This window comes from Pseudorca crassidens, chromosome 19, assembly GCF_039906515.1.
Source record: "Pseudorca crassidens isolate mPseCra1 chromosome 19, mPseCra1.hap1, whole genome shotgun sequence".
Classification (NCBI taxonomy): Eukaryota; Metazoa; Chordata; class Mammalia; order Artiodactyla; family Delphinidae; genus Pseudorca; species Pseudorca crassidens.
In genome coordinates this window covers 39,923,931-39,950,303 of record NC_090314.1, presented here as the reverse complement: position 1 = coordinate 39,950,303, position 26,373 = coordinate 39,923,931, and the positions used below count along the sequence as shown (strand labels likewise).

The window sequence follows — 26,373 nt, the reverse complement described above, 5'->3', positions numbered from 1 at the left end:
GGAGAGTCCAGATGCGGTAGGTCTTAAATTTGAGGGGATTCACGGGCTCCTTCTGGATTCTGCTGAAAGCTGGGACCCTTTTCCCAGAAGATAGACACAGGCATGGATATACCCCAGTGTGGCCTTCGAGGACAGGGGTTTACAGACACCTGTCCTGTTCCTTGGGCCTCCCAGGAGTCCTTGGCCTCCAGGCAGAGGAGCTGGGGCTGAGGGCCAAGCAAGACCTGGGGGGATGACCTTTCACAGTTGCCCTGGTCCCAGACTTTCAAAGGTCCTCCAGAGGTGGGAGGGAGAAGGGTGCTGTTTTGGAGATGGCCAGCAAAAGGGGTGCTCACATTCCTCCAGGTGTCATCTGGCTCTAAGACTCCCCCAATTCAGCAAACGTGGGGAGCACCTCCTGTGCACAGCACGTTAGAATAGAATAATAGAATGGGGGTGGGGGCGGTCCCAGGAGCACCCAAGAAACTTAGGTTCCAGCAGAAAAGTCGTTCTGCTTCACGGATGAATATGCCAAATGCCATAAGGGAGACTTCCGGGGACAGAGGACAGATGCTTACACCCAGATGGGGGATTTCGGAGGGCTTCCTGAAGGAGGTGGCTTTTGAGGGTGGTCTTGAAAGATAAGTGGGATTGGCAGCTAAGGCCAGGAGCAGAGGGTTCCGGTGGAGGGACTGGGGGGGCATTCTGGCAGCCTGGCCTGGGAATGCACAGGGGGGCACAGGATGCTCTGAAGGGCCGTCGTGTTGCCTCCCCCACCCCACCCCGAGTTGTCTGAGCAGCAGTGAAGTGAGTCCAGCAGTGCTGTGGAAGCTGGAGCTTCCAGTTAGGTGTGGGCTGGTTTGGGGGAGGGACCCGGAGGCTATTTCTATCGCTCAGATCAGAGGCAATGAGGGCCCCCAGTATGGCGGAGGGGGAATAGGACGAGCGGGTGGGGGCACAGCCATTCCATCGCCAAGGTCTGTGGGCCCGGGCACCTGCTGCTAGAGGGATGAAGGGCAGGCATAAATCTTAGATAACTCCTAGGTTCCAAAACTGAATCCTGGAGAGGGATGGAGCTGGGAGGTCGGGAAAGGAGCAGGTTTGGGAGAGGAGGTGAGAGGGTTTGTTTTGGACTTGCCGCCCTGGAGCTGGCCCTGGGCCATCCTGGGAAGGCTGTCAGACAGGTTGGCTCTCTGGGTGAGGAACCAAGGCTTGGAAGGAGATTGTTTTGCATTGTCCACACCCCAGTGACATCTGGAGAGGTGGGAGATGGAGGATGGGGCGATGGGGGGTGTGTGGGAGACCAGGGGGGATGTGGGTTCTGCTGAACTCAGGAATGTTGGCCTGAGGGGAGAAAGGCAGCGGGAGAGGGAGAAGAGCCCTAAGAGGGCAGGAGGTGGCCCACACAGGGTCAGGGAAGCAGAGGGAGGTAGTCATCAGGCGGGGGGTGGGGGGGGGTGGGGGGGGGCTTGCAGCAGGCTCAGGTCCTGCCCAGGCATCCGGAGGAGGAGGGCTGGGAAGAGGGTTCTTGGAGAGAGCTGGAGTGGTGGGGCCTGGGGTTCAGGCGTAAATAGGCCCGGATCCATGCGAAGGCTTCCGCTTTTAGGCAGGGGAAGTGATACTGGAGAAGTGAGGGAAACAGGGACAACTGATGGAATGAAATGGATTCCAGGGGAGCATGGTGGGCGGGTGTGGGATGGAGGAGGGGCTGGCTGCCTTCCAGGAGGGAAGAGAGGTGAGTAGGTTGCAGGACACACAGCTGCCTGGGGGCAGGAAGTGGAGCGCCATGAAGCAGGAGGCCAGGTTGGGAGTGGGGATGGGGGCAGAGGAGAGGGAAAGTGTCTGAGGCAGCTCTTGGGGGTGAAAAATGGAGATCCAACAATAGAGGAAGAAGAATCCCGGCACAGAGCAGCCCTTGGTCCCCCAGCAGGGTATTCTCCTGTCAGTCAGCACAGGTTCCTGACTAGCAGAGCTCAGCAATTCGACAGCTGCAGCGGAGAGGCAGAGGGGGTGGGGACTTACCTGGGCTGGAGCTGGCAAGACAGGAGGAGCCCTCTGAGGTCTGTGGCCTGAGGGCAGCCTTTAAATGGTCCACCACAGCTGGGCCGAGAGACTGTGCAGGCGAGTGAGGGGCAGGGGCCACACATCCAAAATTTTAAGTCACAGGAGCTCTGGGTCGACTCTGCAAGCTGAGCGGGCACTGTGGGGGCCTTGCACTTACCTGGCTTGTGTGTTCCCTTGGGGTGGCTCTGGGGAGCTGACAGGAGACCACGGGGAGGGGCTAAAGTGCCGCTGGTTACGAGGCACTGGAGCACAGTGACACCTAACAATGGGCCCAGCGGGCATGAGGGGCTAGAAGAACGTGCTGAGAGGCGACGTTGCAAGCTAGAGTGCTTCCAGGGGGACGGCGAAAAGCAAGGCCTGTATGATGAGGCCTGTGAGGTCTCCTAGAAACCTCCTGCCGCCCAGGCGTGCCCTGATTTCCCACACCTCCTTGGGGAAGGAGGAGAAGGCGGGAGGCCCCACTGACCCAGTGACACTCACCCCATCACTGCGGCCCACCTGCACCACCTCTTCTGGGTGTGGAATCAGCAGGCAGGACTGTCAAAGGCAGAGGTGAGGTGAGCTGAGGAGTCAGAATTGGGGAGCAGAGATTTCAGGGTCCGTGGAAGAGGTGGCAGCTGAGGAGATGGGGGGCGAAGGTGGAGCTTGGCAGGGTTGGGGTGACTCGTACAGGCCTCCCCTCAGGTCTGGTCTGGCTTGTCCCCGCCTTGCACCTTCCCTGCAAAAGGCACATCCCTGTCTGCCAGAGCTGGCTCTCAGGCCTCGCGCCTGGACCGCTGCAGTATCCCCTAATTGGTCTCCATCTCTGTCTCTCCAAGCCATCCGCACGCTGCCACTATTGCAGCAGATTAATCTTCTTAATATACTGCTTTGCACCTCTCCCCCCTCCCCCCAGAAGCCTCAACGGCAGCATCGTGGGCAGAGGCGAGTCCAGCCTGAGTCAAGTCGTGGAGCGGAGTCAAGGCCATTCTGGCTGGGCCCCACCTACCTGGCAGCCTTGCTCCCCAGTGGTCCCTCCCACCCTCTGACCAGGGCAGACACTTGATCCTTGGTCCTGGAGTATGCCCTGCACATTCCTTCCTCTGCTCCTCTGCTCACGCCGCTCTGGCCGGGGATGCCTTCCACGGGAGTTCTCCTCCCACTGCCTCCTCCCCACTGGCCCACTGACCTCAGCCAGTTTGAGCTCCTGGGGCCCTTCTTGTGTCTGCCGCACGTGGTGCTTAGCTTCGGCCTTGCAGGCTCTCTGTCCTGCCACATGTGAGGACTGCTGCCACTGTCGGTGCCCACGGGGCCGCCTGAGCAGGACTCTGGCCTGGGTGTGTTCACAGGCTTTAACTCCTATATCTGGCAAGGCAGCCTCGTCACAAGGAGGTGTTACCCTGTTTAATAGAAGAGGCCACTGGGAACCAGCAAGGTTAAAGGACTTGCCTGAGGTCACCCAGGTGCAAAGTCTCCGAGCTGGCAGGCCTCCTGCATTCAGGTTCGACCCCACCTCTTAGCAGTGCTGTGCACACCATGAGCGCTTTAAGGGTTAGTGGATGGAGGTGCTCTGGGTTTCAGGGGGGTCCTGGGGCTGGGAAGTATTGAGCAGCTTACCAGGGGCCCAGTTACTCCAAGCTGACAGGCTAACGGGAGGGGAAGCGTTGGGAGATGGGAGATGGGAGAGTTACAGTTAGCGTCAGCACAGAGAAGAGCCTGGGGCCTCTGGGTGGGAGAAGCTCAGGCTGCCTGGCCTCCACTCGCAGAAGCCTCCAGTGGGCCTTGACCTTCGTGAACAGGAGGGAGGATGCAGTCTAGACCAGAGAAGGGACTACCTGGCAGCCTGATGGGCTTGTGTGAGTCTGTGTGGGCTGTCTGGGTGTGTGGCGGGGGCAGCAGCGTGGACAGGTGTGGAGGGACGTGCAGAGGCACCTTTCTAAGTGAGCGGTGTGACCTCCATCAGGTCACCACACCTCAGAGCCTCAGTTTCCCTGCCGTCAAGGAAGCCCACATCCCTCCCTTGTTTGGTGTGAGCAAGGAGGAAATGAACTCCTGGGAGGAAGGTAGTAGCAGTGTAGGGCCCGTGGAGGGCACTAGGAGAAGTTGGCTCCCACCCCGTCCCTTTGCAGCTGCAGTGGCTGTGATCATGGCTCTGGTCCCTGGGGCAACGGTGTTGCTAAGATTGAGTCTCTGTGTCCTCGTCCTGCGTTTGCAGAACATTCCCAGCTTCCAATTTAGTAACTTGGACAGGCCTGGCTGTCTGGGGGAGGAGGACTTTTTCCCATGGATCATGGGGGATACCGGAGCCTTGGAAGGGAGTAGGCATTGCCCCTAAGTGTGTGCAGTGAGGAGAGAGAGGGAAGGCGGGGGTGGGGGAAGGGGGGGAGAGTGCCAGGCCCTCCTTTCGACCTGCTTCTTGGGTCCCACTGCCTCCTGGAGGCTGGCTGGGCGCGCTGCAGCTCCAGGCTTTGCCGCCACCCCTTTACGAGGGCAGTGACGCGCAGGCCTTGGGGGAGCCCACACCATCCTTCTGATGAGGCTCTTGGTCGGTGCGCTGGCGGGTGAGTGTGTGTACCTGTGAGCCCTCAGGTACAGACTGTCGTAAGCCCTGTAGACAATGCCAGGAAACGGTGAGAACACCCCTCCTCCACACGCCTGGTAGTAGTTGTACTTTAAGCATTCCCTAAGTAAGTGAATACATGAGAGCAAAAGCTATAGTGCTTTCACTACTTTAGTACTTTTTGTTTCCGACAGCTTCTTTTTGATGTGTAATTTAGATGTCGTAAAATTCACCCATTATACATGCACCTCAGTTATGCTTTCAAACTCATTCTTTATTCATACATCTACGTTCATGTGAAATATAATTTTATGTATGTAAGAAGACACATTATATATTCAGTCCACCCCCGTGTCTGGGTTCACAGGCCCCTCACTGCACTCTTGGATCCCGACAGCCTAGTATTATTGGACTCAGAGGAAGGGGGGATTGGGTCCCGCTCCCTGGCTCTCCCTCTGCCCTATGACTTTGTGCTGGTCATGCACCATCTTATGACCGCTTGTGCTCATCTGCAAAATGAGGGTGGCGGGGGGGGCTGTTGTGTGGATGGCACAAGGTGAGACACACGTTGAGCCTGGGAACCCACAGAGCATCGCACCAGTGTGGCCCGTGCTTACCAATCCAATCCAATCTTTATCCAGTCCAAGGATGGACAACTGGGCAGCCTGCAGAGTGACAGGGAGGCAGGTTCACTGACCATGGCTTTCTGAAACAGACTGCACTTGGGAGCAGAAAGTGGGAGATCCACTTAGCCAGGAGGAGGGTCTGAGCCCTGGGCTTTTTTTTTTTTTTTTTTTTTTTTGGCTGCATCAGGTCTTAGTTGCAGCATGCGGAGTCTTCTTTGTGGCGCACGGGCTTCTCTCTAGCTGTGGCGTGCGGGTTTTCTCTCTCTAGTTGTGGCACACGGGCTCCAGAGTGTGTGGGCTCTGTAGTTTGCGGCACGCAAACTCTCGTTGAGGCGCATGAGCTCAGTAGTTGTGGCGGGTGGGCTTAGTTGCCCCGCGGCATGTGGGATCTTAGTTCCCCGACCAGGAATCAAACCCGCGTCCCCCACATTGGAAGGCGGATTCTTTACCACTGGACCCCCAGGGAAGTCCCTGAACTCTGGGATTTAATTGTCCCGACCATGGCCCCTTCCCCACCACCTGCACTGTGCTCCCGCTGGAGGGACCGAAGGTCCTGTCTCCCTGTGAACCCTATTTGCTAGGTCAGGTGGCAAGCCCCCACTCACAGTCTGAGAGCAAAATCTCACTCAAGATCTGCTGGAGCAACGGGCTCCATGCCACCCTGGCCCCCACGACAGCCACTCGCTCTCTGGACAGCTGGCTCTCGGCCCCGCCTGCTGACCCCGGCCCTGCTCCCCAGACCTGTCTTTGGAGAGAACCCATCCGCGGGCTGAGAGCTTCTCTCCTTCTAAGTAGCTGTTGAGACCCCAAATGCCCCTCACCTGCTAGTCAATCAGAAGACCCTGCCTTCCAGCTCTACCCCCTCCCACCCAGGCTGGCCACACATATTGGGGCCATTAGGATACATTTGGCGGTGCCCAGGGCCTGGCTGCATGTTTGGGTGACCTACCTGGGCAGCCGGCCAGATGAGGCAGCTGAGTAAACGGGGGGAGGTGTCTGATGGACTAAGGGCTTCACTTGGTTATTTAATTCAAACTTCTTGAGTAGCTACTACGGATCTTGGGCTTTTGGGTGGTCAAGACACCTCATCAGGTGGGCAGTGGGCTCCACTCTGCAGCTGCAGCCTGCAGCCTGGCCAGGCCCCTCCCTTTCTACCCAGACATGGCTCATTCCCTGGCTCGACCCTGTGATGCCTTCCCCTTCCCTCTGCCTGGAGAGACCCCACTCACCCTCAGAGTTCATTTCAAGTGCTGCCTCCCGATGAAGGCTTTCCCAGTGTGTTCCTCCCTCACCTTCTCTCCCCTGGACTCCTGGATTCACTGTCTGGATAATTTCCTTTGGCACCAAAGCATCTAAGGTCTCTTGTGGTTATTCAGCTGTTTTGTGTGTGTACAACTTGTTTCCAGCTAGACTCTGAGCTCCTAGGAGGCAGGGAGCACAGCTGGCATGTTTTTGCGTACCTGGTGGATTTCACAGTACCTGGTGGATTATACAGTAGGTACTTAATATTAAAAGGGAGGAGGTACTTAATATTCTGCACTGGAATAGCAGATGAAGTAGAGTTTGTCATTAGTTCTGATGACCTCTCTAGGTTGTATCCTCAGTCCCAATCCCAGACCCCGGGTAGGAGCATAAAAGTAATTACCAGAGAGGTTAGGATCTTGCCGAAGGTCAGTCACACAGTGAGTTGACAGGATAGGCGGAGAATTAACCTGGGTGTCCTAGACTCGGGTAGCAGCTCCAGGTGCCACCTCATCTGTGACAACCCTTCCTGGGGTCTCCCTTCTGCTCATCAGTGTGTTTGTGTGTACGTGCTTCTGTGTGCATGCACGCAGGTATTGCGTGTGTATACTTGTTCGTGTGTTTATGTATATGTGTGTGTGCATGTGTGCATTTGTGTGTGTTTGTGTGTACCTGTATGCAGTGTGTGCGTGTCTGGAAGAAAGCAACGTCTCAACAGTTGTCCAAGAGAGCGTGCTGCCAAGTCCACGTGTGGTTTGCGTGTGGCTGTGAGACCGCGTATGTGTGTGAGGTCTTGGCAATCACCCTCTGGTACCGGCCAGCATCAGTGCATTGCTGGCCTGGGCCTGCTGAGCTGACACGGTAGCACAGGACAGGATGGGTCTCGGAGCACCCAGTGGGAGGTGGGCAGAACCCGCAGCACAGGCCTCCCCTGAGCCTGTGGCCCCAGGGTCTGAGACCCAGAGCTGGAAATGGCCAGGGGCTGGGGGCTTTGTGCAGTGGCCACCCCTGAGTGCATTTTCTCATGGACCCTTTGGGGGAGGGTCCTCCCCATTAGCCTGAGCATTCAGCACCACCACTCCCCTCTCCCAACACGCCCACTCCCACCCACTGGCTTGCTGTCCCCTCTCCCCCTCTCCATGTGGCCAGGTGTTTGGGAGGACTGGGATGAAGGGCTCAGGGACAAGCCTTGCTGCTTTATGCCCACCCTGTCCTCCAGCCTGAGGAGCTCACCAACGCCCTGGAAATCAGCAACATCGTCTTCACCAGCCTCTTTGCCCTGGAGATGCTACTGAAGCTGCTCGTGTACGGTCCCTTTGGCTACATCAAGAACCCCTACAACATCTTCGACGGTGTCATTGTTGTCATCAGGTACGACGGCCCCTCTGCTGCCTCTTGCCTGAGGAATGTCCTGGGGTAGCCTGGGGCGAGGAGCCACACAGCCTGTTCCTCTGGGGTGGAGGGATCTGGAATCAGGCCCCACTGACCCACAGGCTCTACACTCCCCCAGCTGAGGATTCTCCATGCCCCCAGCGTTGCGCTCCACCCTCTCCCTAGGCCTCACCTTGCTCACGCGGAACGTGGCCTCCTATCTGCTTTGGCTGGGCCCCTCTGAAGTCTGTGCTCTCGTTTCCACTCCTTGTCTTCGACCCCATGCAGACCTGGGGTGGGCAAGGACTGGGGAGCTGGCTTTGGAGAGGAGTTGGAGGAGGTGTAAGGCCCAGCCAGCTGTCCCCGCTTACAAAGCGCTTGGAGACGGTCGCAGATGCTGGCAACTTGCTTTAGGGTTTCCGAGACCTTGGGAAAGCGCTCCACTGCCCCCCACACCCCCCAGGCCCTGGGCCAGAAGAACTGCTTTATTGGAATTGGCTTTAGATTTCATTAGACGAGAACAAAGCAAACATTCCATAACTTGAGGCTGCGGCATTGGCCGACTGAGGGAGAGGACTGGCCTAGAGGGGAGGTGGGGAGGGCTGGAGCTGTCGCCCAGACCTTCGAGCTCCTGCCTGGAGGCCCGAGGGCCCCTTGTGGCCCGCTTGCTCAGTGCTGGTCAGCCCAGCCCCTCAGGTGCTGCTGGGCCCCCCTAAAGGACGGGGCAGGAGGAGGGTGAGTAAGCAGCGGGCTCGGGCTCAGGCTCAGGCCTCCCGCCCCTCCCCCGCCCCTTGCAGCGTGTGGGAGATCGTGGGCCAGCAGGGGGGCGGCCTGTCGGTGCTGCGGACCTTCCGCCTGATGCGGGTGCTGAAGCTGGTGCGCTTCCTGCCGGCGCTGCAGCGGCAGCTCGTGGTGCTCATGAAGACCATGGACAACGTGGCCACCTTCTGCATGCTGCTCATGCTTTTCATCTTCATCTTCAGGTGAGGCAGGTGCGGCATCCGCGCCAGCGGGGTGAGGGCCTGGGGGCGGGGTTCGCCGGGGCCCTGATCCCCATCCCGTGGCTCCTGTGTCTTCAGCATCCTGGGTATGCATCTTTTCGGCTGCAAATTTGCCTCTGAGAGGGATGGGGACACGCTGCCGGACCGGAAGAATTTTGACTCCCTGCTCTGGGCCATCGTCACTGTCTTTCAGGTGCCAGGGTAACAGGGCAGGGTGGACAGGGTGGTGGGGTGCCCCCGGTGAAGGCCCTGACTCCCATCCTCGGCCGGCAGATCCTGACCCAGGAGGACTGGAACAAGGTGCTCTACAACGGAATGGCCTCCACGTCGTCCTGGGCTGCCCTTTACTTCATTGCCCTCATGACCTTTGGCAACTACGTGCTCTTCAACCTGCTTGTTGCCATTCTGGTGGAGGGCTTCCAGGCGGAGGTAACCCCCTGCCCTCAGCCGTCCACTTCCAGGAGGAATCGGCGGCCCCGCCGGAGCTGTGGTGTCCTGGGAGGTTCTGTAGGATGTGCCCCTCAGACCAGGCTGGGGAACTAGGGGTGGGAGTTCTGGGTTTCAGGCAGCCCCTCGGCACTCGGGAGACCCGGTGGTCGTTGCGGCAGAGCGTCTCTGGATCCAAGGTTAGCTGCTGAGTGGGCTTCCCCCGCAAAGCCGGCTAGGGGCGTCCCTAGAGAGCTGGACGGGGTGAGTGTCAGCACACGGTGCAGCTGGATCCCTGAGCACAGGTGCGCTCGGGGACATCTGGAGGGAACCCACCTTAGCCGAGGGGTGGGGGAAGCTTGCAAGCAAGTCATCTGAGCTTTGGCCGAGCTGGTGAAGATGCCACCGGCGCCCGGGCAGGGCTGAGCTGCCCAGGGTGAGAAATGAGCCCAATTAGCTGCCGGCATGACAGAGATGAGCATCCTATTTCCAGCCCAGTCTCCATCACCTTCGTCACAGGCAGCGTCATCAATTAATATTGATTTACATTGATCTCGCCCTTGCCCTGCCAGGACACAGCCTCCGCCTGAAGGGCTGCACCCCGCTCTGCTCCCTTAGCTCAGCCCCTCTTCCCACCCAAGCCCCAGGCCCAGCCCAGCATCCCAGCGCCTAGCACAGGGCAGGTCGACTCAACCTAGAAATGCTCCAGGTCGGGTGTGGAGAAGCTCTCGGTCCAGTTCTCTCCGGGTGACCCGGATGGAAACTCCCGCTGCGGCCTGGTCTATAAATACCCAGCACACGGTGGAAAAACAAAAATCTATTTTCTGACTCTTTCCCAGCCTTGCGAGGGAAGGCTCTTCCCCCGTGGGCTGGGCTGGGCTGGTGGGTGCGGGTGTAACTCTCCCACACTGGCCTCCTCCCGTTGTAATTCCGTAGTTACCCATTATCGCATTTCCTCCCCGCTGGGTGGCAGGGAGGGCGGCAGGTCAGGAAGGCAGGCCCTGCCTCGGGTGAGGGCTGGGCCTCTTGATGGGAGGGAGGGACATTGGTGCTCTCCCTGGGATGGGACATTTATTTGGGGTTTCCCTGGGGCCTGAAGGGTTAAGGGTGCCAACGTGCTTCCACAAGAATCAAGGTCTGTGTGGAGACCCACCACTTGGCCATTGCTCTTGGCCTGTGGGAAGAGGAGCTGAGTGGGGACAGGGGTCCTTCAGCCTCTTCCAAACCACAGTTCCCGACAGCTAACATTCTCGCAGAAAAATTCCTGTGGAACTCTGTGGAAATGGAAAACACCCCAAGCCTATCTCCCGCCCTCAAGTGGCCGTTCAGCCAGCTCGGCAGTCTTGGAAACGCCCAGGACGGGCAGCAGCCCCCCATCACTGGTCCTTCCAGCAGACACCTTGTTAAACCGAGAGCCGCTGAGCCGGCCTGGTTGCTAGGCAGTGGCAAAGGCTGCGTGTGGGAATGGAGAGCAGCCTGGCCTTTGGGCCTGGCCTGGTCACTCTGGCCCTGCTGGGGGCTTGTGGCTGCCCCAGCATGAGGGATTGGCCAGGGCCTGGGGCCACACCCTCCTCGACAAGTGCCTGGGAGAGAGTCCCACTCGGGGCATGACGGAGAAAGGATTTCAGGATCAACCCCTCTTCAAGGGGGTGGGCAGCAGCATGGCCCTGAAGTGCCCGTGTGAGGAGCTGGACCAGCTTCTCACTGTCCTGTGAAGCCCTGAGTCGGGGGAGAGGTTGGTCACTCAGTGCCAGTGGCCTGGACATCTCCAGAGGCGCCTGCCCTCAGCTGTACGGCGTTTCAGGGGCACACGTGTGGCTGTGAGGGAGCCCCGCCATCTGGCAGAAGAGGCTGGCTTCTGCTGTGTGATGACCTGCTTTTTTACAAACGAGGCAACCCACCTCAGTGGGAGCAAAGGACACCCCCATTTTGTTGGGCGTCACCGGCAGGAGGCCTCAAGGGTGGCCCCCTGCTGGCCTTGCCACCCTGCCAAGAGGTGGGAGGGGGTCGCCTAGAGGACCAGGCCAGCTGGGCTGTTTATGCTCTGACTTGCAGGGGGCGGTGCCCTGAATCCCTCTATATTTATCATCTGCACACTTAATTAAATGAACAGGCAGCAGGCCCTGTGTGAGGCCATTGATTGATATCAAACAACACTGTAGCCATCCTCCCAGTGTCACTTGTCACACCCCGTCTTGGTAGGAGCATCTGGTTTGGAGTTAGGAGTGAAGAGGCCTGTGCTTGCTCCGGCCTTTTGTCTCCTCCCCCACCTCTGACTTCCACCCACCCCTCCTTCCCACCCTCCCTGCCGGCTGCTTCAGAGCCAGTGAAAGGTGAGCTGGAGACTCAGGTACGAGGCCCGGATGCATCTCTCGGTCTCTGTGTGACTTGGGGCAGTTTTCTTAACTTCTCCAAACCTCAGGCGCTTTCTCTAAGATGGTGCTCGCTGCACCTCCTTCCCACCTGGAGAGGAGGTGAGCTAGTGTTAATGCAGCAGCTGTGTGATGCCTGCCACGCCCCCAGGGAACGATAGCTGGTATTATTAGGATTAATGGAGGGCTCGGTCTCCTTCCCTGCCCTTGTTCCCATCTCTGTGGCCTCTGCCCTCACCCTTCAGGTTCATTCTGGCTCCAGGGCCTGTGGTTGAATTCTGGAAGGCCATACTGTTCCCTCTCTTCTCCTCCCCCACCCCATGTCTCATTTCCCCCACTGTTGGGTTTGCACCCCTCCTTTTCTTCCTCCTCTTTCAACATTGCTGCTGTTTGAAAGCCCGGCGCCTGTAACCAGCGCCCGTCCCCTGCCTCCCCCTCTCCCTGTAGGAAATCAGCAAACGGGAAGATGCGAGTGGACAGTTAAGCTGTATTCAGCTGCCTGTCGACTCCCAGGGGGTAGGTATGCGATCATGAGTCGGCATGCCCCCCGTGCCCCATGCCCCCATTCTGCCTCCGTGTCTGTGCTTGTGTTCACGCTCAGCTGCTGTGCAACCTGTGGTGGCCATGGTGGTCCTTGGTGTCGTGAGGTTTGCTTTGATTTTAAGTCCCTTCCCCCTTGAGGACATTTGAGGGGAGGGCCTCCTTGCCTCTGCCCTGTTCACCCGCAAAGGGCGCCAATCCGTCCCACCAGACCAGTGGATGGGCCGGAGAAGGAAGGGACTTAGAATCCTCTGTGTGCACGTGTGTGGTACACCGCATGTGTGTACCTCCACTGCGGCCCCCGAGGAGTCTGGGTCGTCGGGCCTCAGCGAAGTCGGGATCTGTGGCCGCAGACCGTGTGCTCCCCCATCTCTCTCCTCTCCTCCTCGCCTTGAGCCTCTGGTGGAGACCCCACAAGCTGTCTCAGCTCAGAACAAGGCTTTGGAGGACGTGGGGGTGGGTGTGCCTCTTGCCAGAAGGTACCAGAATTTAAAATCTACTTCTGTGTCTCTGGCCCCTTGACCACCCAGAAGGTCCAGCAGGTACTCGGGGGCGTGCTCCTCCCCTGGCCCCCACACTGAGCCTGTGCCCTGCCGTGTCCTGCACTGGCACCAGAATTCGGGCAAAGCCAGGGTTGCCATGGGACCCCATGGCGCTGCACATCCCAAGCAGCCCCCTGGAGATCCCACTTGATAATTAAAGGCCTCGTTAGGGATGTAAACTGAGTTAATGAAAATGATCCCCTGAGATGCCAATTACGCAATATTTATGTCCTTATCAAAAGTAGCAATCAAGTATTTCTTAATAACTTCTTAAGGAGAAGTGTGTAATTACTGGGGAGCCTACTGACCTGCTAAGGAGGAAGAAAAAACTGTCCCAGAGCCAGGGAGAGAGGTAAAAACGGGGCCAGGGGAGAAGGTGGGGGCTTGGGGAAGATGGAGAGAAGAAGCAGAGGGACTGAAGTCGCGTCCTTGGGCTGAGCTGCTCTGTCTGGGGTCCTTCAGTTTTCCTCTGGGGCCTTGGGTCTGAGGCTCAGGGGAGGGCAGCCATGGAGGCAAGGCAGAGGGCACAAGTGGCCTTTGGAAATGAGGCTCTAGTGACTACTTCACCCAGCTCCCTCTGGCCTGTGCCACCCGCCTGCCAGGCTATCCCCTCTCCCCTCAGCCATTCTTGAAGCCAGTCCCAGCCATGATGGTGGTGCTGTGGGTTCTGGGGATAGCCGTGGGCTTCTCTGAGGTATCACAGGCCCTTGAGAGCCCTGGGCCCCGAGCCTGGGTGGTCTGGCCTGAGCCAGTGCATGCCTCGTGCCATAGTTGCTGGATCCTTGTGGCCTATATGTGGTGTGTGCGTGTGAAGACAGGGAGACCTCGGTCCACCCTACCAACCCCTGCCCGGCCAGGTTCCTAATGGCCCGCTGCTCTCCCACCCTAGGGAGACGCCACCAAGTCCATGTCAGAGCCCGATTTCTTCTCGCCCAGCCTGGATGGCGATGGGGACAGGAAGAAGCGCTTGGCCTGTGAGTATCTCTCTGCGGGGGCAGCCCCTGGCTCTAGGCCAGCCTTGAGTGGACTCAGGGTCTCTCCGTCTCTCCCCCTGCAGTGGTGTCTCTGGGAGAGCACCCGGAGCTGCGGAGGAGCCTGTTGCCCCCGCTCATCATCCACACGGCCGCCACACCCATGTCGCTGCCCAAGAGCTCCAGCACTGGCCTGGCCGAGGTTGTGGGTCCTGCGTCCCGCCGCGCCAGCAGCAGTGGGTCGGCCGAACCGGGGGCACCCCACGAGACGAAGTCGCCGGTAGGGGGTGCCTGTGGGGGCCCGACAGTGGGAGATGTACAGACATCAGAAGGGAAGAGAGGTGGAATGGGCAGGCCTGGGGAGACAGCCCCCGAGCCACGGCGTAGATAAGGCCCAGGGGGCATCAGCGGGCTGGTGATGCAGGCAGGCACAGGAGCCTTGGCCCTGGGGGCAAAAGAGCAGAGTTCTGATTCTATTTCTTCTGTTCCCCGAGTGTCCTTGGAGGAGACTCATTTCCCTCTGTAAAGCGGGAGGGAATGCCTCATCTTAATAATAGCAAACCCCATCCAGTTACTGATTCTGTGCCAGGCGCTGTTCTAGACATTGCGTATAAGTGTTCTTAATGCACGAGGTCCTCACAGCAACCATCTGGTAGGTACCAATATCATCCCCATTTTTCAGACGGGGACCTGAGTCTCAGATTGCCAAAGTGATCTGTGGGAAGCTCCACAGTGAGCAAGCGACAGAGCCAGCATTTTAATCCAGGAGGTTGGTGTCAGGGCCCACGCTCTCACTGTGATTTGATACTGCCACTCACCTAAATGAGGAATAGGTGCTAGGGTCATATCGCTTTTACAGATGAGGAACTGAGGCACGCAGAGGGTTAGTGACTTGCCCAAGGTCGCACAGATGGTGTGAGTCCAGGCATCCAGGTCCAGGGCTCCTGCTCCTACCTCTGTCCCTGATGTGAGGCCAGAGAGGCTCACGGGAGCCAGGATGCATGTAAAGGGGCGTGGGGCCATGAGGCCCTGGCTGAGGCCACTCTCTCCTCCATTCGGCCCCCAGCCGAGCGCCCGCAGCTCCCCGCACAGTCCCTGGAGCGCAGCGAGCCGCTGGACTAGCAGGCGCTCCAGCCGGAACAGCCTGGGCCGCGCCCCCAGCCTGAAGCGGAGGAGCCCGAGTGGGGAGCGGAGGTCCCTGTTGTCGGGCGATGGCCAGGAGAGCCAGGATGAGCAGGAGAGCTCGGAAGAGGAGCGCGCCAGCCCAGCGAGCAGTGACCGCCGCCACAGGGGCTCCCTGGAGCGGGAAGCTAAGAGCTCCTTTGACCTGCCGGACACACTGCAGGTGCCCGGGCTGCACCGCACAGCCAGTGGCCGCAGCTCAGCCTCTGAGCACCAGGATTGCAACGGCAAGTCAGCTCCAGGACGCCTGACCCGGGCCCTGCGGCCCGACGATCCCCCACTGGATGGGGACGATGGCGATGACGAGGGCAACTTGGTGAGGCCCCTGTGGGCACAGTGACCTCTCACCCCTGACCTTGAGTGAGGGGAGCTGTGCCTGACCTGGTGCAGGACTGGACGACCCCCTCCCAGTTGTATGGCATTCAGGGAGTTACCAGCACGCCCCAAGGATCTCGAGGGATATCATCCCTGAAGCCAGGCTTCAAAGAGCCCCTTTCTCCCTCTGCCCGTCCCACCAAGCCCCAGATCCTTGTCACGCCTGGGTCTGCAGCTCTGCATCCTTGGTGGATAAGAATGGCTTCGGGCAGATGCGTATGAATCTTTCATGGCCCTCCCACTGTGACTCAGAAAGACCCATCACTCATCTCTCCAAACTGATACCCTCCTCTGTCCCCTCTCTCACCTCTACCTCATCACAAGCCTTGATCTCACACCCACTTTTACCCATTCACCCTTTTCCCAACCCCCCCCCCCACCACCGTTAACCCTGGGGATGGGCCTCAGGGAACTGGGACCCCAGGGTTAGCATGTGAGAAAGGTCCAGTGTCTCCTCATGCCAGGTGTGTCTTCGAACAGGCAGCTGTGATAGGGACAGTGTCTGATAATTGATGTGGCTTCCAAGCCCGCCGGGGAGGGAAGGAGGGAATGCAGGCAGGGGGCTGGGCTGGAGGCAGAGACGGGAAGAGAGGAGAGCCCGGGGGAAGCGAGGGGTTGGGGAGATGAAGGAAGTGAGGCATGCTCAGGGGCTGAGGGGGGCTTTGGGGAGATGCTGCGGTGGTTTTAAGAATACAGGAAGAGAAGCCAGGCATAGGGCTGGGCCAGAGTGGAGAGGGTAGACCAGGCGTGAGGGCCACGGGGCCGCTGAGGAACCAGGGATCAGGCACTTGGAGGCCTGGCCCTGCTCACATCCCGGGCCATCCTTCTACAGAGCAAAGGAGAAAGGATGAGAGCGTGGGTCCGGGCCCGGCTCCCTGCCTGCTGCCTGGAGCGAGACTCCTGGTCTGCCTACATCTTCCCTCCTCAGTCAAGGTCAGCAAGAGGGTCCCTGGCCTGCACCCCAACCTCTCCTTCTCGTGGGAAATTCTCCTGCAGCTCCATCCCAGGGATGCTAGAAGTGTCCCCTGACGTGGGGGAGGATGAGAGCGGGGCCTGGGGATGGGAGGGCCCAGGATGGGTAGGGGCAGTGCCCCTTACTGCTGTCCCCCCCTCCTGCTCCCCCCGACTCAGCCTTTGCCTCTGTCCCGGAGCAGGTTCCGCCTGCTGTGTCACCGAATCATCACCCACAAGATGTTCGACCATGTGGTCCTCGTCATCATCTTCCTCAACTGCATCACCATCGCCATGGAGCGCCCCAAGATCGACCCTCACAGTGCTGTGAGTCACTGGGGCTGACACAGCGGCTTCTGAGCGCCTGCGTGGCGCCCAGCCCTCCCGGATTAGCGGGTTAGCACGCACTCAGCGAGCCAGGCGGCAGGGCGGCCCGGAGAGACACGGAGGCAGGGAGCCAGGAATCCCTCTGACTCTAACCCGTGCAACTGATGCCCCAGGGTGCCTCCTGTGTCCCCCGCTGGCCTCCGTTTCCCTTCTGTGACACAGTAGCCAGCTGGGGGAGTGGGCCTTTCTCCTCGCCTGGGGAAAAGTGAGCTTCGTGGCACCCAGCTGTTTGCAGATGGCCTGCTCTCATGCGCCGGGGGCTTGTGAGGCCTGTATGTGAGTCAGTGAGTGTCATGGTGAGGCCAACAGTGAGACTGGCCCTGGCCGGGCTGAGTGGCAGAGGGTCTCCAGGACCTGGTGACTGACGGGGAGGCATCCTGCCCAACCTGCCCCATTGGCGGTGCCACGTCGGGGAGGGAAGCTGCCCTTTGCTCCTCAGGGTACTGCCAGGTCACAGGCAAGTAGGGTTTCAGGGGCATTTGGAGGACCGCTGGTCACTTCTGCTTGGCTGTGAACCTGCCAGTCCTCCTCGGAAGGAGAGGAGAGGCCATGGGCCGGCGCATCTGGACATACTTCCCCGGGCCTGACCTCTTCAGGATGGGCCCAGCCGGTCCTGGGAGCTGTCTCTCCCCAGCCTGGCATCGCAGCCTGTCGCCCCACAGCGATCCAGGTCCTAGAAGGGTGGGGGGCTCTGCTGCCCCTCCTGGCATCTTTCACCACTAGCTTGGAGGTGGTCTCCGCCCCTTCTTGCTGCCTCGCATACCATTGTTCAGTTTTCGACATTTCTGGGGCTTCTGTTTTCCATTAGGGTGGGCTCCAGCCAGGCCAGTGTGGGGGGCGGGTGGTGGTGGTGGTGAAGGGAGCCTGGGGAGTGGAGGGCCAGCCTGGGAATAGGTGAGAGAGCACAGCACCGGGGACCCCCACCTCTGGAGCAAACGTGGCTGATCACACTGGCCCCCTCATCTGCCTCCTGCCCAGGGCCCTGCCTCAGAGCTCACTGTGGCCACGTCTCTCCCCCACCTTCCCACTCAGCCCCTCCATCTCTAGCTCTGTCACGTGCGTGCTTCTCCCTCTCCCCTTTCGCTGCTTCTCACTCCCTCTGACACTCACACTTTGCCTGCCGCCGCCTCTCTAGCTCTCTACACCCCTCTCTTGGCCACCCAACGATGGAATCAGCCCACAGATATCAGGGGATTGGGTCGCCTTCTTTCCTGCCCTGCTTCACCCTATGCCTGGCATAAATATGGTGCCTGGGGACGCACAGCCTGTACTCAGGCCCCCAGCTTGCCCTGCGGCTCCATTTCTGGGGCACAGCAGGAAAGCCAGTGCGTGGAGCAGAGGAGAGTAGGATGGGGCGTCAAGAGATCAAGCTAAATCCTGCTCCAGTTTTAAGAAAGGAATTGATGAATAGGGCCTGCGATACGGGGCTCAGATGACAGCACTGCGGTGGGAAGCACTTTCCCCTCAAGGCCGCTCCGGGAGGTAGTGGGGGGGGCAGTTCTGTTCAGGGGCAAGAGTGGGACTGTGGCCAGAGCTGCAAGTGAGTCGGGGCTTGACGCCTTCTCCGTGTGTGTGTGTGTGTGTGTGTGTGTGTCTGAGTGGCGGGGGGGGGGGAGAGCAGGAAGGAGATTGTCTGCTTTGCTGGGGAGAGTGGGGGGTTCGTTCTGAGTCAGACATTGGAGGCAGCTCCTGGCTTCCGTGTGCAGAGCAGACATGGCCCGAGGAGGGGGTCCCAGTGGCGACACCTGTCCGCTCTCTCTTACAGGAACGCATCTTCCTGACCCTCTCCAATTACATCTTCACCGCAGTCTTTCTGGCTGAGATGACAGTGAAGGTGACGTGGGGTCGGCGTTGGTTTGGAGCCATCTGGCGCTCGGTGGGGGTGGAGAGCCTGGGTCACAAATGGAGGGCAGGGCTGGGGACTGACTGCAGGGAGGCGGCAGTGCCGGTGACGCCCGGGCGTCCTCAGGTGGTGGCGCTGGGCTGGTGCTTCGGGGAGCAGGCCTACCTGCGCAGCAGCTGGAACGTTCTGGATGGCCTGCTGGTGCTCATCTCCATCATCGACATCCTGGTGTCCATGGTCTCCGACAGCGGCACCAAGATCCTCGGCATGCTGAGGGTGCTTCGGCTGCTGCGAACCCTGCGCCCGCTCAGGTGCCCTGGGCAGGCACACCCCGACGGCCAGCGCCCCACCTGCCCCTGCTTCCTGCCTGCGACCCCACAGGGAGCCCTGTCCCCCACTCCAGACACCGCTTCTCACTGGGTTTAACTGCGGCCCCGGCAGTCTCCCTCCACAGGCACCCCCCTCAGTGACCCCCGCCACGTGACACACTCCTGCAGGGCACAGTACAAGTGGCCATAGGCAGGACCCTCACATCCTTCAGCTGCAGCTCTCCCTTGGGTGGAACCCTCAGGGGTGACACTTGGCCTTCCCCGTGAAGTGACAGACTTTCCTGCTTTCCCCCTTTCCCCCCCCAATCCCAGGGACTACCCGCCAGGTCCAGGTAACACTTGTAGCAGGGGATCTCACCAATAAGGCAGTCACCCCGACCCCTACCCAGAGTCGGGAATTTCCGTGGGTGGGAATGTGAACGGGGTGGATACTGACTGACCAGCAAGGGTTTTCCTGGCTGTGATGACCCACCTCCCCACCCCTTCCGTCCCTGCCTGCCCTCTACGTGCTCCGCACAAGTTTATCTCCCCATCCCCACAACACACTGCATCCCTGGGTTGAATCAGCACCCCAGCCCCATCAGGTAATCCTTTGACATCCTGGCAGTGGAGGTGGAGGTCTGGGGGTGGGTGGGGGGTGTCTGCACTGTAAGCCCAGAGTGTCAACCTCTTCCCTCCACTAGAGCCCAGGATGGGGACAAGTGAGCCAAGATGGGAGGGAGTGGCAAGCAGGGCAAGGGGCAAGGGAGCGTCTGAGCCGGGAACCCCTCTTACCCCCCTCCCTCCCTCCCCAGGGTAATCAGTCGGGCACAGGGGCTGAAGCTGGTGGTGGAAACGCTGATGTCCTCGCTGAAGCCCATTGGCAACATTGTGGTCATCTGTTGCGCCTTCTTCATCATTTTTGGCATCCTGGGGGTGCAGGTTTGTGGGGCTCTGGGGCCAGCTGTCAGCAGAAACCTGAGGAGTAGCCTTCCTCTTGGCCCCGGGGTGCTGTGGCTCCAGGTGCCGCCGCCACCTTTATCCCAGAGAAGAATAAATAGGGATGCTTCCCTCCAAGCCCGAGGCCTCAGGCCCCTTTGCCTCCTGGGCATTCTGGAGAAAACTGGGAACCTGGAAGAGGCCACAAAGGGGACAGGGCCTCGGGCTCTGGCCAGTGCCCACGCAGGCTGCCGCTCTGCCCTCTCACGCGCCACTCCAAGCGCAGACGCTGGCCTTGGCCCACAGTCTGCTCAGGGATCCCCTCCCTTCCTTCCCTGCTGGAGCGGGTGGGCTGCAGGCCAGGCCCGGGGATCCAGGGCCCAGGCAGCTGGGCCAGGTTAGCAGGGAGCTGGCAGGCAGGCGGGTGCAGACCCCAGACGAGGCAGGAAGTGGGGGCTGCTGGGGAAACTTGGCCTCTGTCCCAGGGAGGGAACTTGGCTTTGGAGGAAAAAGAAAGGGAGCTGCCTGCAGGATTCAGCCGGCGCCTCCGGGAGCCAGGGGAGCCCCTCCGTCCTGCTCTTCCGGAGCACCCGCCTCGCCCAAGGCTCCAGATGTTTCAGCTGCAGCGTAGATGGCTGCTGTCGGGCCAGAGGGAGCTCCTGGGTGGCCACCCCCACCCCTATCCCTTCCTTTGGCTCCTTGGGGTATCCACTCTGCCCTGGGGACGGGGTATTCTTGTGTTCCCTCGAATCCTCCGGCTCTAGAGACCAGTCTGGTGTACGTTTGCCAGGGCTGCGTGGTGCCCCTTCCCCTTCCCTTACTTTTGGCCTACTTAGGCCCCCTGGTCCTCCTGTCCCTCAAATCCCTTCCCCACAGTCATAGCCTTGTCTGTTCTGGAGTGAGGGTGAGCTTTCCAGTCGGAAAGACCTGAGCTCGGGCCCCGTTTCCACCACCTACTGGTTGTATGGCCTTAATGAGTGAATTTACTTCTCTGAGCCTCGGTTTTCCTCATCTGTTAAGTGGGGTCCATTAATCCAGATCCCTCGGCCCACCCCTAGAGTGCCTGCCTCGCTGGGTTGGGGGTGGTCCTGAGAATTTGTACTTTGGAGTACATTCCCAGATGGTGCTCATGAGGCTGGTCCAGGGGCCCCACTTGGAGAATCACGGGCCTCCCCCTTTGTAGAAAGTGAATGACTGTTCCCCTCCTTCCACCCTTTCCCAGTGCCCTCCCCAAGGACCTTTCCTTCCTCTCCAGGGCCTCTGCTCCAAGGAGCCCCGAGAAAGGGGTGCCTGCAGGGGAGGCTCCTGTCAGGGTTTCTCTGACCTGACCGAGCTCCTGGCCCTCACCCAGGGCGTGCCCAGAGCTCTTAAGCCCCAGGGCTGGTCTGGGCTTGCTGTGCTCACAGCTCACTTCTCTCTGTCTCCGGGTATGTGTGTGTTCAGCTCTTCAAAGGGAAGTTCTTCGTGTGCCAGGGCGAGGACACCAGGAACATCACTAACAAGTCAGACTGTGCTGAGGCCAGTTACCGGTGGGTCCGGCACAAGTACAACTTTGACAACCTCGGCCAGGTGAGCCCCAGGCTGCAAGGTGGAGGTGGGAGTGGTGGCAGGAGTCTGGGGAGGACACAATTCCATGCTTAGTGATGCATGCAGGGCAACTGGCCCGCCTCTGTCTCATCAGCTAGTGAATGGGTCCTAATGGGATCTCCTTGGCGGGGAGCAGTGAGGATACAGTGCGATGAGGTGTGTATTTGTTTAGCATGGTACAAGGTGCAGGCATATTGTCAAGATGATTCTATTTCTCACTCCACATTCACAGAAACAGAAATGTAGAAAATGAAATAGCTCGCTCAGCATTGCTGGTTTATTTCCCTGCCCCACCCTGGTTTTGGTTTCCGGATTTCCAGGACCCTGGGGTCCCTTGCTCTACCTGGCTGAGGTCATCTCCCACGGCTCTTCCGGCTTCAGAGCAGCCAGGGAGACTTGGGAAAGAGAGCTCTCCCGGGGCCTGGAGCGTGACTCCGAAGGCCTAGGGTCCCCGAGCTACTGCCAGGAGGTGCTTTGGGTGGAAGTGGTGGGTGGCTTGACCACGCATCCTAGGTTTCAAGTGGTCCTTTCCTCCCCCCCCCGCAGGCCCTAATGTCCCTGTTCGTGCTGGCCTCTAAGGACGGCTGGGTGGATATCATGTACGATGGGCTGGACGCTGTCGGTGTGGACCAGCAGGTAGGGCTGAGGTGGGCAGGATCCATCTTTGCGCTCAGGTCACTCACCGTGGGCCAACTCCAGGTGTGATGGGCGTAGGCTTGGACAGAAAGACAGCAAGGCAGGTTGGCAAAACGCCATCCAAGCGGCATCACCTCTTACAGCAGAGGCTGTTAACTGGTGGCCTGCGGGCAAATCCGGTCATGCTTTATTGGCTTGCAACATATTTAAAACTTTTTGAATTAGTGGTAAGCAGTTAGAAATTGACAAATGTGGGCTTCCCTGGTGGCGCAGTGGTTGAGAGTCCGCCTGCTGATGCAGGGGACGCGGGTTCGTGCCCTGGTCCGGGAGGATCCCACATGCCGCGGAGCGGCTGGGCCCGTGAGCCATGGCCGCTGAGCCTACACGTCGGAGCCTGTGCTCCGCAGCGGGAGAGGCCACAGCAGTGAGAGGCCCGCGTAATGCAAAAAAAAAAAAAAAAATTGACAAATTTTACATGAAAATCTGGATTTGGGCCTGCTCAGGAGAAGTCCAAAGATCTGGAAACACTGGGCTTGAATTCCTGAAGGGCAGGAGTCAGCTGAATCAAAGAAGCAGCTGCCCCTTTTGGATAGAACATCCACTCTCTATATTTAGCCACAGTCCCCACCTTTCCCTACTGCCTAACACCAAACCCACATCATTCCTTTACATCACCTGCTGGGTCTGCGTAACTGAGTGCGCAGGCCCTGTCTTAAGGAACGCAGGCTGTAGGGCAGCACCTGTGACAGTTACCCTTGCGCTAATATCTCCACTTTGTCCTTCCTGCTCCCCACCAGCCCATCATGAACCACAACCCCTGGATGCTGCTGTACTTCATCTCGTTCCTGCTCATCGTGGCCTTCTTTGTCCTGAACATGTTCGTGGGCGTGGTGGTGGAGAACTTCCACAAGTGTCGGCAGCACCAGGAGGAGGAGGAGGCCCGGCGGCGGGAGGAGAAGCGTCTACGGAGATTGGAGAAAAAGAGAAGGAGTAAGGAGAAGCAGATGGCTGGTCGGTAGTCTTTCCACATCTCTCTGAGTCGTACTTGACCTTGGCCTTGCGACTGTAGGGGGCTAGGGGCTAGGGGCTGGGGCTGGGGCAGGGAGAAGATGCTCCCACCCCCTCCCCTCCCCCTTCCCCTCGAGAGCATGTCAGCCTCTAGAGCCTGCATGAAGCAGACCAGTTCAGCCCTGTGAGGGCAGGGGAGCTACCCCCCTGCGGGGCTCCCGGTCTCAGCATTGTGCTCCCCAGATGATGCCAGGTGGGAGCTGATGCACGGTCCCTCCCAGCTCGACTCTGAGAGGAGCCTCATGGGATGAAAATCCTGCCGCCTTGCCCCGTGCCAGTGCCCATTGACCCCGGGCTTGGCCCAAGTGCCAGCCTTGCCTGCCCCAGCGCTGGCGAGCAAGCATCTTCATCCTGTGGCGACCCAGTGTCTGTAGCTGCTGGGCAAGGCCTCAGCAGAACCTACAGATGGACCGTGGCGTGAGCAAACCCCAGACCCCTCCTTCCTCCCTATCTCCAGAAAAACTCCCTGGCTTCCCGACTGTCCTTTTTTTTTGCCAAGCGGTACAAAAATACTCCCTCAGCTCAGGGAAGGTCTGAGGTCACAGGAACTCTAAGGTCATGACGCTCTGGACTTAGACCCTTCAGCCGCTCACCTTGGATCTCCAATATCTCTTGCCATTAGCCGGGTGAGGCCCCCACCCCCTCCCTCCTCACACTCTCATGCCAGTGGGCGGGCCGAGGCTAAGCGAAAGACACCCAGATTCCAGGGAGGACGCGAGGGGTGACAGGCGTGCGGGTCCTGTTGTCTCCCCCTGTGTCTGCAGATGTGTCTGCACTTGGCTCCCCTCCCCGTCTGCAGGACTCCTGCCTCTCTGTCTGGTACTCGACAATCTGTGGGACTCTCTCTCAGTCACTGCCCACGTCTCTCTAAGTGTCTTTATGTGTGGGTTTCTCAAGGCCTTTGTGTGTCTGCCTCTGTTTGGTCTGTGGGTTTCCCCTCCTCTCTCTACCCTTTCACAACCGTCTTTCTTATGCCGATAAGATCCATGAGGTGCTCTGAGTTTTCCCTTTGGTTTGTTGAAATGTGAGTACTACCAAGAGGGTGGGGGGCTGCGGTGCCCCCCTCAGCCCCTGGCTCTATCTCCTGCCACCTGTGAAGGCACCTGGAGTGAGGGGAGGGCTGTAGGGGGGTGTGGGGGAGGTTGGGTGGGACAGAGCCCACGCTCCCTGTGAGAGGCGGGGCTGCTCCAGTGGGCGGGGCGGGGACACTGGCCTCTGGGCAGCAGATCTGGGCTAGGGGCCCCATCTTGGCTCCCTGTGGACCGCTGAGGCTGAGCAGGCGCACTGCCCCCGGCAGCCATGCTCCCACGCCGCCCCTCCTTGCAGTCTGCCCTCTCGGCAGGACATCTGCAGATGGAACTCTTTTGGCAGGAGGCACCCGTGGCCCTGCCTGACCAGCTGGCTCCCCTTCCGGGGTCTGCAGCCTTCTCAGGTGCTGCTGAGGCCGCAGCACGGGTAGGAGTGGACATCTGTTCTGAGGACAGGCTTCCTCCCCTCCCCATGCCTCCGACTCCCTGCCCCTGTGACCCTGATGAGCTGTGCCCGAGTCTGGGGCTGGCGCTCAGGACGAGCCACCCTTGCTCAGCACGCCCTATTCACAGGAAGAGTGAGGGTCAGAGCCCAGGGGGAGCAAGCTGCTGAGGGGGCCCTGCCCAGCCCACCTGGTCCGGCCAGTGACCGATGTCGTGTTTCGTTCTTTTAGATCTAATGCTGGACGATGTAATTGCTTCCGGCAGCTCAGCCAGCGCGGCGCCAGGTACTGCGTCTGGGGTTGTGGGTTCCAGGGTGTGGCCCGGGCAGTCAGGCCCGCCTCATGCGTGCCGGCATCCTCTTTGCTCCCTCTCCATGGCTCACTGATTCTGTCCTCTCAGGGTGAGGGCTAAGGGTCCCTGGGGTGCCGGGCTCCATGGCATCCCGTAGGCCTGTGCTAGCTGGACAGGAGGTGAGGGCCTTAGCACACCCCTCCATCCAGCTTCTCTTGGTGGACGCTCCTTGTCTGGCCAGGCTTCCGAGGCCCGAGCTCCCAGCCCCCTGCCACCTCCTCCCAGGTCACACTGTTCGATTATCAGAGCGGCAATCTCTCCTGCCTCCTTTTGTCCGAAGGGGATACTTTGATCCAAGCGAACAGGATAAGAGGAGCAGAGAAGGAGCGGATTTGTTTTAAAAATGTAACGATGAATAATTGAACAGACTCATTAATGGTCAAGTAATTGCAGTGGCCACGTCATCGCTACGAACAGCAGGAATTAGGAGTCAAAGGCCCGAGTTAGCCACATGCTTCTCCCCCAAAAGCCAAAGATTTGGGCGTGAGTTGGGTCATTCTCTTTGAGAGCCGTGTCCCTGGGAAGGCCTTCCTGGTTCTGCCTGTCCTCCCCTGGTCCTTTGGCCCCTGCCCTCCCAACACAGCCCCCAGACAGAGGTTCAGAGGTTTTGAGAATCTGTGACAGAGTTGTGGCGCCTCGTTACACCCTCTGATGTCTCCACCCAGCGGTTCCCAACCTGTTCATCCCCGTGGGCCCCCCTTGTCATCTCCCCCAACAGACCCCACATTTTAAAAGACTGTCATTGAAGTTGAGAGCACTTCAATTATGACTTTGTTTCACCGTTTTTATTAATCGACGGCACATCTAATTGCCAATCAGAGCTTCTGAGCTGCTGAAGCTTTCGCACTGAACGATAGCAAAGAAAGAGCATTTTGCCATTAAATTAGCTTGTGGGGTCTCAGCACAGGCATCTGACTTCTTATAAGCCTTTAGAAATATTGAGAAGAAGCTAAGGACCCGCACGTGGCTGCCCCCTCCGGCGGCTGAGGGACTGGGACTCCAGGCTGGGAACCATGGGCTGTACCTTCCTCCACTTTTCTGCATTCCCCCAGGAGCCTGGCTCCAGCAGACGCTGCCCTGTGGTGCTGGGCTGCCTGATCAAAGGGGACCCCCTGAGCTGCCATTTGAGAGGTCACCCCTGAGGCCCCGGGTGGGTCGATATCTCCTGTCCCCGCGGTGCTGAGCTATGATGTTTGGCATTGAGAGACCATCTGTGGGCTCAGGAGGCTCTAGCTGCTTTGTGTCTGGATTGCCTGGGCCCCACATCTCAGAGTCAGTCTGTACTGTGAGTCCCTGGTGTGTTAGGGAGTGAGAGGAGGGTGAGGGGACGTGGCCTTCAGCTTTTCCCTTACGGGTTCACCTGGTCTGTAGGCTGACGTGTCTGCACATACACACTCAGGCCAGGATACCACAGGGCTGGCCCGCAGAGGCTTCTCCCCCAAGAATCAACCCGTGCAGATTCCCGTGGCCCCCGAGGCCGTTCTCCTGACACACCCACTTAATGCTAAACACTCTCCTTACTCTCACACTGCACCCCCGCTTCCGGGGGTATTCTGCCATGCTCCTGTTGGCACAGGCAGGTATGTACACTGGTTACAACA

At 59.3% G+C, this 26,373-nt stretch overlaps 1 protein-coding gene across 20 annotated transcripts in view; it reads left to right on the top strand.

The window, feature by feature from the left end:
- CACNA1G (calcium voltage-gated channel subunit alpha1 G) overlaps positions 1–26,373 on the top strand; it is a 62,735-nt gene that overhangs the window by 22,129 nt on the left and 14,233 nt on the right. For 5 of the 20 annotated variants that reach the window (XM_067716339.1, XM_067716331.1, XM_067716324.1 and 2 more), the window contains exons 10-26: positions 7,670–7,821; positions 8,619–8,804; positions 8,901–9,015; positions 9,096–9,251; positions 12,068–12,136; positions 13,592–13,676; positions 13,760–13,953; positions 14,740–15,171; positions 16,063–16,163; positions 16,385–16,508; positions 18,334–18,402; positions 18,538–18,722; positions 19,535–19,661; positions 21,102–21,227; positions 21,792–21,881; positions 22,679–22,892; positions 24,652–24,705. In XM_067716339.1, the coding sequence (XP_067572440.1) occupies positions 7,670–7,821; positions 8,619–8,804; positions 8,901–9,015; positions 9,096–9,251; positions 12,068–12,136; positions 13,592–13,676; positions 13,760–13,953; positions 14,740–15,171; positions 16,063–16,163; positions 16,385–16,508; positions 18,334–18,402; positions 18,538–18,722; positions 19,535–19,661; positions 21,102–21,227; positions 21,792–21,881; positions 22,679–22,892; positions 24,652–24,705 (2,479 nt within the window). The remainder of the gene's footprint in view (positions 1–7,669; positions 7,822–8,618; positions 8,805–8,900; positions 9,016–9,095; positions 9,252–12,067; positions 12,137–13,591; positions 13,677–13,759; positions 13,954–14,739; positions 15,172–16,062; positions 16,164–16,384; positions 16,509–18,333; positions 18,403–18,537; positions 18,723–19,534; positions 19,662–21,101; positions 21,228–21,791; positions 21,882–22,678; positions 22,893–24,651; positions 24,706–26,373) is intronic. The other 15 variants (XM_067716340.1, XM_067716333.1, XM_067716325.1 and 12 more) reach the window with 7 other exon arrangements.